Raw genomic sequence first — 9297 nt, 5'->3', positions numbered from 1 at the left:
CCAGACCCATAAAGCAAATGCTTACATCCCATCCTGGAGGGGAGGAACAGCCACCTCCTAACCAGTGAAAGGGAAAAGATTCACCTAGAAAACCTCAGAAGAGAAAATATTTCTTTAGCAAATGGACTAATGGGGGAAAGTAACGATAAAAGCACAGGCTAACCAGTAGAGACAGAAAGGCAAAGTTATTCATGAATGGAGAGCAGGTGAGTGCAAGAGCATGAGTCACTGCACTTGGAAATAAGGAAGAGAGGAAGCACCTGAGCAACTGGTGACACTGGGGTGACAGTGTGAGCAATCCTATGGGCAGGGCCATGAGAAGAGAGAATTAAAAACAATAACCAGGTGCCAGAAGGACTGGGCAGGCACATGAGCCTGGTCTCCCTTTTTTCCTGTCTCTAAGCTGTGACAGCAAGGCACAGAGATGACACGAGATGAGTGAGGGCTAGTGTTGCAGGCAGAGCGGTGGGGCTAGCAGTAGAACCGAATGAGTGCTCCTGGCAGCCCAGTACAAACGTAAGCTTGGAGTGCCACGAGCCACAGCTAGTTAGACTGGTTGGGTAGGAATCCTCCTCCCTGCAGCTCAGGATCCTGTGGGGCAATGAGCTACTTTCCCTGGAATGAAACATTACTTCTCTGGAGTGTTTTTGTGTTTTCACAATGTGTGATAGGAACAGTCGCGTTCTCCACGCACGGAGACATTGGCATGCCTGCAAACAGCCCTTCTGATACGCCAGTATTAGCACGGATCTCACGTACAAGGGGAGTATCCTCAACTGAAAGGCCTCGAAGGTTTCTGCTGCTGTGCCTCTGCCTCCCACATCGATTCAGAGACCAAAAGCTGCTGGTGAACAAACCAAAGCCGAGCGCTTTAGCCCAGTGCTTTCCATAACAGTGGCACCCGGTGTGTCCCCACGCTCAGCTCTGCCACCCGGTGGGGCACAGAGCACACCATGGCCGCGCAGCCCCGAGCAGCAGGCGGCTCCGCGCTGTCCCTACGCTCTGCGTACAGAAGAGGGAGCGCTCTGGAGGCAGACGCACTACGAAGTCCCTACGCTGCGAGAGTTACATAATCCCTATGTGAAAACGCGCGCATGAGCTGCGTACGGAGCCCTGCTGGGAAGGGGTGCTGCAGCCTCTGCTCACTATCGCCGAGCCCCTTCCACGGATCGCAGTGGAAAAGATCGGTCCCTTTCCCACTGCTGCAAGAGCAGCCCGAAGGAACTGGCTCGTGGCAGCTGTGAGGCCAAGGAACGCAGCCGGCCGGGCCTGGAATGCTGCTTCGAGATTTACACTTCGTTCACAGAGGGGAGCCCAGCTGCTGGCACTCTTGGAATCAGAAACTGTTCGCAGCTTTTGTCTCGCTGAAACTGATTCCTACTTAGGCACACAGCAGTGGAGATGTGGAAAATGTCAATACCCGCTGCTCGGCATTGATGGCAGTGTCACACAACGTCAGCAGCAGCACGGCGTCCCACAGGTTATAGTAATTATGGACAACACTGTAAGATGCTGCGTGTAATCAATTTGCAATCTTTTCCTATTCCTGGGTCATTTTAGAGAGGAAAGCAGAGAACAGCCATACCACAGCCTTAGTGTTTGAGCTTGTGCATGGCAAGCTCTTAGTGCAGGTGCTCCTGCACCACAGGGACTGCACCATGCGGCACTGGGATCGTGTGGGGAAGAACAGCGCCTGTGCCTGGTGCTGCCTGGGGAGTGCTCGCAGCTGGATTGCAGGCCAGGAGCTCGCTGTTGCACAGCCTGAGTGCTCCCAGGTGAGTCCTCCTCGGAAACAGCACAAAACAAAACAAAATGGAGTCTCTTTTTTCCCTCTAAATGAATACAATATAAACTCTAACACTTGTCCTGTTGGTGTTAACATGTGCTGATAGACAATGATGCTTTGCCAAGGCATCCTGAATGGAATATAAGCATCCATATTTTACTAATTTAAACCCAGTGACAGCGCTGAATTGTCCTGCATTGAGCCAGCGTGCCAAGTAAGCTGTTTGCATTTGCTAGTCTGGCAGCAAAATGTCACAGCCCGTGGTATTTGTGCCCGAGAATTATGTGCTTGGAGCTTGCACGATAAACTTTATGAAGTAGGGACAGTTGTATGCCAAACCACACAAAGAACAACAATCAGAAATCCAGGGAAGCAAAGCGGCCGTGCTGCCTCCAAACAAAGCACCAAGGAGTGAAGAACGTCACCAGGTGGCTGTGGCTGCAGGAAGCAGTGTCCCACCTGCTGCCCTTTGGTCCAGGTGGCGGAGCAGTGCACAGATCTTTCCTCCGTGCTATTTCTTTTTCGCAAAAGGATGCTTCAGACACGGTGGCTGCTTGGCAAACCACTGGTGTTTTCCTCTAAGACTCATTCTCAAACTCGTTGTGGCTGCCTGAACATGCCACGCATTTGCAACACACCCTTCGCGTGTACGTTCCCATGCACTGCAAGCTGCATAACCGCGAAAAGCCAGTGTTTCACAGCGAACACAGGGGGGTCGGGCGGAGCCCCCGGCGCGGGGACGAGGGCCGTGGCTGCCTCCCAGAGTCGCGAGAGGGATCCGTGCCTTTCCCGGAGGCACAGCAGCCCCTGGCGGTGCCGAGCGCGCTCGGAGAGGAGCGGGGCGGCGTCGGGGACGCGCAGGGAGCGGAGTGCACTCTGTGCCGCGGAGAGGGAAGCGAGACGTCTTCAAAGACCGTCGCGTAACGGACTCCGCCGCTCCGAGTGAATTTTCTTGACGATCTAAATCGGATTTTCTAATCAGTGCAGCCCCGTCAGCCTTGGATGTGATGGGAAATGCTGAAATGTGGTTTTTCTAAAAAGCCATAAACACATGCACGTAACGAGAGCTGCCGCCGGAGGCACTTTCTCCCTCCCGTCCCCATTTGGACCACCGATGTAACGATGTCCAGTTCCCCGACACGGGACCACGGTGTGCCAGCAGCTTCTAAGCAAAGCGCTGCGCTCATTTCCACGGGGGAATGATGCCCCGAGTTGCCCCCACTGTGCGTACGGTTTTCCCACACGAGCCAAAGGGACTAGAGAAGGGCTCCAGCACTGCCAGTCACGTTTCCACACATTTTCGCTGTTCACGTGAAACCAAAGTGGGGCAACGCCGGTTTGTCTGTTTGTTCGCTTGTTTCTGATTTTTTTTTTCTTAGTCCGCAACAGTTTCTCACAATAAATGCACAAAACCTACAGAAAGTCTTCACTCCCCTCGCAGTGCGGGGGCCGCCCCGCTCTGCTCCGCAGTTCTCCCCCAGTAGGGGTCAGTCCGGACCAACAGAAGGGAAAAGGATTTCTGCTGCAGCACCCGAGCGCCGTCCGGGCCAGGGGGGAGAGAGTCGCTAAGAAAGGGGCTCCCCAAACCTCCGCGGAGGGTACTGTCCCGGGTAAGCCCCCAGAGCCCGGGGACGGGGACGCAGAGCGGAGGGGCCGCAGCCGAAGTCCGAGCTCCGGACATTCGTTGGGGCTTTGGCTCGGTTTGTGACTAGCGAGAGAAGAGGGGACACGCTGGCACTTCGTGTGTGGAATTTTAATGCTAACTTTATTATATTTTAGTGTATTGTTGGCTCTCATTTTTGTAGCCCTAGCAGAGATTTCCGCTTCCACATCTCCATTAAACGTCTGATTCATTCTCTTGGCTCCCAGTAACGCCTCGCAGCCTCATCACTGAAGCCGCGGCGTTCTGCATTAGGGAAATATAAGACCGGGTGCGATTAACCTATTAACTTTTTAATGAGCTGCTCCTCGGCCGCCCCGCGTGTGGGAGGAAGCAGAAGGAGCGCGAGAGGGCCGCGGTGCCGCGGACGATCCCTCAGCGTTGGCCCCGCTGCAGGCAGTCCTGCAGCAGCATCACCATTTTCTCATAAAGGGCACATTTGCAGCGTGAATTATGGGCGAGAGTGAAAAAAAAAAATAAAATCCTGACGGCATTTGTATGCTTCGTGTTCCTTTTCGGAAATCGGATCTTGAAGACGACTTGGAATTAGCACGCAGCAAAGCACTGGCAGTTCCCGGATCGGTCTTTTTCCCGGCACAGGGAGGACCACGAACGATTCGGTGCCCGCACAGTGCCCCAGTGCCGCCCGGCACTCTCAGGAGGCGGCTGGCGAAGAGCACACGGTGACGGCGGAGCACTGTGTGCGCCAAACAAAGCGCTCGCTCCGCTCCGCTGAGGTCCCCCCCGGGCCCCGCGCTCCCTGCTCCCGGCTGCCGCGGTGGCTCCCGAAGGGCTGCGCTCGGTGAGAGACCATAAACCAGCCATAAAAGGAACCGGACCGCGAGCAGCACACGGGGACCCCGTTCCAGCGGCCCGTGGCACCGGGGGTACCGCTCTGTTCCTTTTCTCCCCGAGTCCCCGTGCTCAGTGTCAAACGCAGCAGCAAAGCCCCGTGGGTCGCTCCCAGCCGCGCTGCTCCCGCCCGCCTCTCCCTTCGCCTATCGGCCCCGCAGACCCGAACGGGTCGGGCCGGGCCGAGGCTTTTCCCACCGGCCCAGGGCTGCCCGGGGACAGTGGCAGCGGGAAGGGCCAGGCCTGGGGCAGCGCCACGGCTCCGGTTTGAAGGTCAGAAAGGGGAAAGGTTGGGACGGGAGAGGGAGAAACGAGAGTGGGGATGGACAGGGAACGGGGAAAGGAAAAGGGAGAAAGGAAGGAGAAAAAAAAAAAAAAGGGAAACAAATGAACAAAAAAAGAAAAAGAAAAAACTGGAAAAAGAAAAATGAGAAAAACAAAAATAGGAAGAAATTGGAAAAAAGGAAAAGAAAAACTGAAAGAAAAGAATAACAGGAAGAAAAAGAAAAAGGAAAGAAAAAGAAAAAATGATCAAGGAAAAGAAAAAATGATGAAGGAAAACAGGAGAAACGGTGGGAAAAGAGAAAGAAAGTGGGAAAGTGAAATGAAAAAGAAAGAAAAGAGGAGGAGGAGTAGAAGGAAAGAGAGAAAGGAAAGAAAAAGGAAAAGAACATAAAGAACGAAGAAAATAAAAGGGGGGGGAGAAGGAAAAGGAAATAAAGGAGAAAGAGAAAAAGAGACAGGGAAGTGTGAGAGAAAAGGAGAGAAGAGAACGAAAAAAAGGGAAAGAAGAGGAAAACTGGGAAGGGAAGGGAAGGGAAGGGAAGGGAAGGGAAGGGAAGGGAAGGGAAGGGAAGGGAAGGGAAGGGAAGGGAAGGGAAGGGAAGGGAAGGGAAGGGAAGGGAAGGGAAGGGAAGGGAAGGGAAGGGAAGGGAAGGGAGAAGAGAAGGGAAGGAAGAAGGGAAGGAAGAAAAAGAGAAGAGAGGAGAAGAGAGGAGAAGAGAGGAGAAGAGAGGAGAAGAGAAGAGAAGAAGAGAAGAGAAGAGAAGAGAAGAGAAGAGAAGAGAAGAGAAGAGAAGAGAAGAGAAGAGAAGAGAAGAGAAGAGAAGAGAAGAGAAGAGAAGAGAAGAGAAAGAAGAGGGAAAGGAAAGGAAAGGAAAGGAAAGGAAAGGAAAGGAAAGGAAAGGAAAGGAAAGGAAAGGAAAGGAAAGGAAAGGAAAGGAAAGGAAAGGAAAGGAAAGGAAAGAAAAGAAAAGAAAAGAAAAGAAAAGAAAAGAAAAGAAAAGAAAAGAAAAGAAAAGAAAAGAAAAGAAAAGAAAAGAAAAGAAAAGAAAAGAAAAGAAAAGAAAAGAAAAGAAAAGAAAAGAAAAGAAAAGAAAAGAAAAAAGAAGAAAAGAAAAAGCCAGCGGCGGCGGGCCGAAGACAGAAGTTGGCTGCCGGGGCGGAGCGCGGCCCCCCCGAACCAGCTCAGCTCGGCCCAGCCCGGCCCGGCCCGGCCCGTGCGCGCAGCCCCGCCCGCCGCCCCGCCCACGCCCGCCGCCGCCGCCGCCGCGCCCGCTGCCGGCCGAGCCCCGCTAAAGGAGGCAGGAGCGGGGCGGCGCGGCAGTGCGCCCGGAGCTGCGCCCCGAGCCCGCAGCCGGCGGCGGGAGGCGGAGCGGGAGGCGGAGGCGGCGGGCCGCGGCCGGGATGCGGGGCCCCGAGGAGGACGAAGGGGCGGCTCGCGGGGCCCCCGCGCCGCTGTGAGCCCGGAGCCGGCCCGAGCGTCCCTCCCGCGGGGCCGTCCGCGCGTCGCAGCCCTCCTCCGGCCGAGCGCAGCGCTCGCGGGGCGGCCGCCGCGGCGCAGCCCCGATGCCCGGTGGGGCGGCGGGGCCGCCGCTCGGGCGCGCAGCTCCCCGCTAAGAGCCGCGCTGGATGCGGGGGACGGGCGGCGGGGCCCCGCGGCGCTAGGGCCCGCCCGGGGCGGCTCGGCGTCGGCCGGCGGGCGGCGGGGCGATGCTGGCGCTGGGGCAGACGGACGGCGCGCCCCGGCAGGGCGCCTTCCTGCTGGGCAGCCCGCCGCTGGCCGCCCTGCACAGCATGGCCGAGATGAAGGCGCCGCCGTACCCCGCGTACCCCGCCGGGCCCTCCTCCGCCTCCTCTTCGCCCGCCTCCGCCTCGCCCTCGCCGCCGCTCGGCTCCCCCGGCCCCAAGGCCGCCGCCGGGCTCCCGGCGCCGCTCTCGGCCGCCACCCCGCACGGCATCAACGACATCCTGGGGCGGCCCTCCGCTCCGCCGCCCGCCGCCGCCCCGCCGCCGCCCGCCGGCCCCGCCGCGCTGCTGGCCGCGCTGCCGCGCTTCGGCAGCCTCAGCCCCCCGCCGCCGCCGCCGCCGCCCGCGCTCTACTTCGGCGCCGCCGCCGCCGCCGTGGCCGCCGCCGGGCGCTACGCGAAGCCGCTGGCCGAGCTGCCCGGGCGGGCGCCCATCTTCTGGCCCGGCGTGGTGCAGGGCCCGCCCTGGAGGGACGCCCGCATCGGCTGCGCGCCGCGTGAGTACCGCGGGGCCGCCCCGGGGGCCGCGCGTCCCGAGCGGAGCGGAGCGTAACCCGCGCGCGTTTGTTTCCCCCTCCGGCAGATCAAGGCTCGATCCTGCTGGACAAGGACGGCAAGAGGAAGCACACGCGGCCCACCTTCTCCGGGCAGCAGATTTTCGCTCTGGAGAAGACTTTCGAGCAGACCAAGTACCTGGCGGGCCCCGAGCGGGCGCGGCTCGCCTACTCGCTGGGCATGACCGAGAGCCAGGTCAAGGTGAGCTGGGCGGCCCGGGGGGGGCGGCGGCGGCGGCGGCGGGGCCGTGCGGTGACGGCGCGGGGCCGCAGGTGTGGTTCCAGAACCGGCGGACCAAGTGGCGGAAGAAACACGCGGCCGAGATGGCGACGGCCAAGAAGAAGCAGGACTCGGAGACGGAGCGGCTGAAGGGCGCCTCGGACAACGAGGACGACGACGACGACTACAACAAACCCCTCGACCCCAACTCGGACGACGAGAAGATCGCTCAGCTGCTCAAGAAACACAAACCGGGCGCTGGGGGGCTGCTGCCGCACCCCGCCGAGGGCGAGGCCTCCGCGTAGCCCCGCGCACATGTACAGATCTATTTTTCTACGCTCCGAGCGGCCGGAGCCGGACTGCGGGCTCGTGTTCTTGCAGAGCCGTCGGATGCGGCCGAGCCGGGCCGGACTGCGGCGTCGTTATGGTAGGGTCGCCGGCGGCGGGGCCACCTGTTGAAGGCTCTTTGTAAATACCCCGTGGGTCCCGGCTGTGAATAGCGCCCGTGTACGATACCTTCGTTTTCTTTTTGTACGGCCGCCGGGCCCCGCGGACTGGGGGGAGACCGCCCGCATCGCGGCGGGGTGCGGTGCCCGAGGCCGTGCCGAGAAAAGAGGAGAGAGAAAAGCCCCCAGAAGAGCGAAACTCGCGCTGGTGGGAATTGGCGCAGCCGCTTTCGGTCGGAATATAAAAATCCATTTAGTTGCTGTCATTGAATTTAAGGTGTGTTTTCCTTTTGTATCATACAGAATACTATAGAATGTAAATTGTTTTCTTCTTCTTCTTCTTCCTTTTTTTTTTTTAAGCTAATAACGATGATCTATCGTGACATAGCGTCTTTTAACCTTTATTAATTTATATTAAAACCAGTTCGGTTTGTAAAGAGAAGGAAAAGCCCTTTGCAAGCCCCGTTCGATGTAATGCACTTTCTGTTCGCAAACAAAACAACGATAAAACCAATTAAACCCTTCTCCCGCCGTCTGCTGCCTTCATCAGGGGTACGGAGAAATAGGAAAGGTGCGCGGGGGGGGGGGGGGGGGCGCGCACGGGGTGGGGGGGGTTACGGAAGCATCGGCACGGGGCCGAGCGCGGAGAGCATCGGAGAAGGAGACGCCGCGCAGAATGCGCTGTGCCCGCGGCCGCGGGAGCGGCATAGGACGGAGCGCGGACGCGTCCCCGGGGCAGCGTCCCCCTGTCCCATCGCGTCGGGATGTTATACATCTCCGTGCCGTGCCATCAGCGTATTGCTCGGGGACATACATACATATATATATATATAATTCTTTTTTTTTATTAATTATTATTATTAAAGTGCATTCTTTTTAATTCGCCGCGGTAAAATACGAGCCCCATTGCTCAAGAATTATAGCGACTATTAGAGTGACATATGGGCACCGCGCACTCACCAAATAAAAACCTACAGAGAAAGCGGCGGGGTCACGGCGGGGAGCAAACACTCAGCCAAATGGCAGCGGGGGCACGCATCGCCCATCCCGCACCCCACACCCCAAATCCCGCACGTAATGAGGGCCTCCCCCCTCCCCTCCCCCTCCGCCGCCGCCCGGTAATTGAGCAGATCTATTAACTTGTTACACTAGATTTGTTTAAAGAGACTATTACACAGTCATTTAATCAATTTGTTCCACTGGAGGTCCTGACTTATGAGACACTCGCCGTATGATTCCTTAATGACTGAATTAATTTGTTTTAATAAAACCAACATTGTGTACGGGCGCATTTCGAGAAATGCGATTTCGGAGCCGCTTCCCCCGGTTCGCTCTTCCCTACGGTTTGTCAAAGTCCGGAGCTGCCGTCATAAGCCGCACGGACGGGGTATTTTTCTTTTTTATAGCGTCATTAATTTAATATGGATCATTAGTTCTTTATACACACGCATGTTCTGACAAATGTACCCAATGAATAATGCACCTAACGCGTTCGGGCTCAAATGCATCACGCCGTAAACAGAAACCGACGCACGGCGGCGGCGCTCGGAGCGCGGCGGACCCGGCACCGGAGCGGGACGGGCACGGCGGCTCAGCCCGGAGCCCCGCGGCTGCGGGGAAGGGAACGGCTGCGGGGAAGGAAGGGAGCGGGTGCGGGTCCGGCTGGGGGCCCGGGGACGGGAAGGGGACGGGTGTGCCGAGGTGCGGCTGCCGCTCCCGCCCGCCCCGAACTGCTCGCGTAAAGTTAACGGC

At 57.9% G+C, this 9297-nt stretch overlaps 1 protein-coding gene across 1 annotated transcript; it reads left to right on the top strand.

Moving 5' to 3' along the window:
• Positions 1–6290: 6290 nt before the first annotated feature.
• NKX6-1 (NK6 homeobox 1) lies at positions 6291–8069 on the top strand. Its single transcript, XM_065736093.1, has 3 exons — positions 6291–6822; positions 6909–7081; positions 7153–8069. Exons 1-3 carry the CDS (start codon positions 6291–6293, stop codon positions 7402–7404), a joined length of 957 nt encoding a protein of 318 aa, XP_065592165.1. The 3' UTR covers positions 7405–8069.
• Positions 8070–9297: the final 1228 nt, after the last annotated feature.

Source organism: Cyrtonyx montezumae, unplaced genomic scaffold, assembly GCF_038088225.1.
Source record: "Cyrtonyx montezumae isolate F1298 unplaced genomic scaffold, pur_monq_1.0 scaffold_2, whole genome shotgun sequence".
NCBI classification, from domain to species: domain Eukaryota; kingdom Metazoa; phylum Chordata; class Aves; order Galliformes; family Odontophoridae; genus Cyrtonyx; species Cyrtonyx montezumae.
This window is presented reverse-complemented; position numbering and strand designations above follow the sequence as displayed.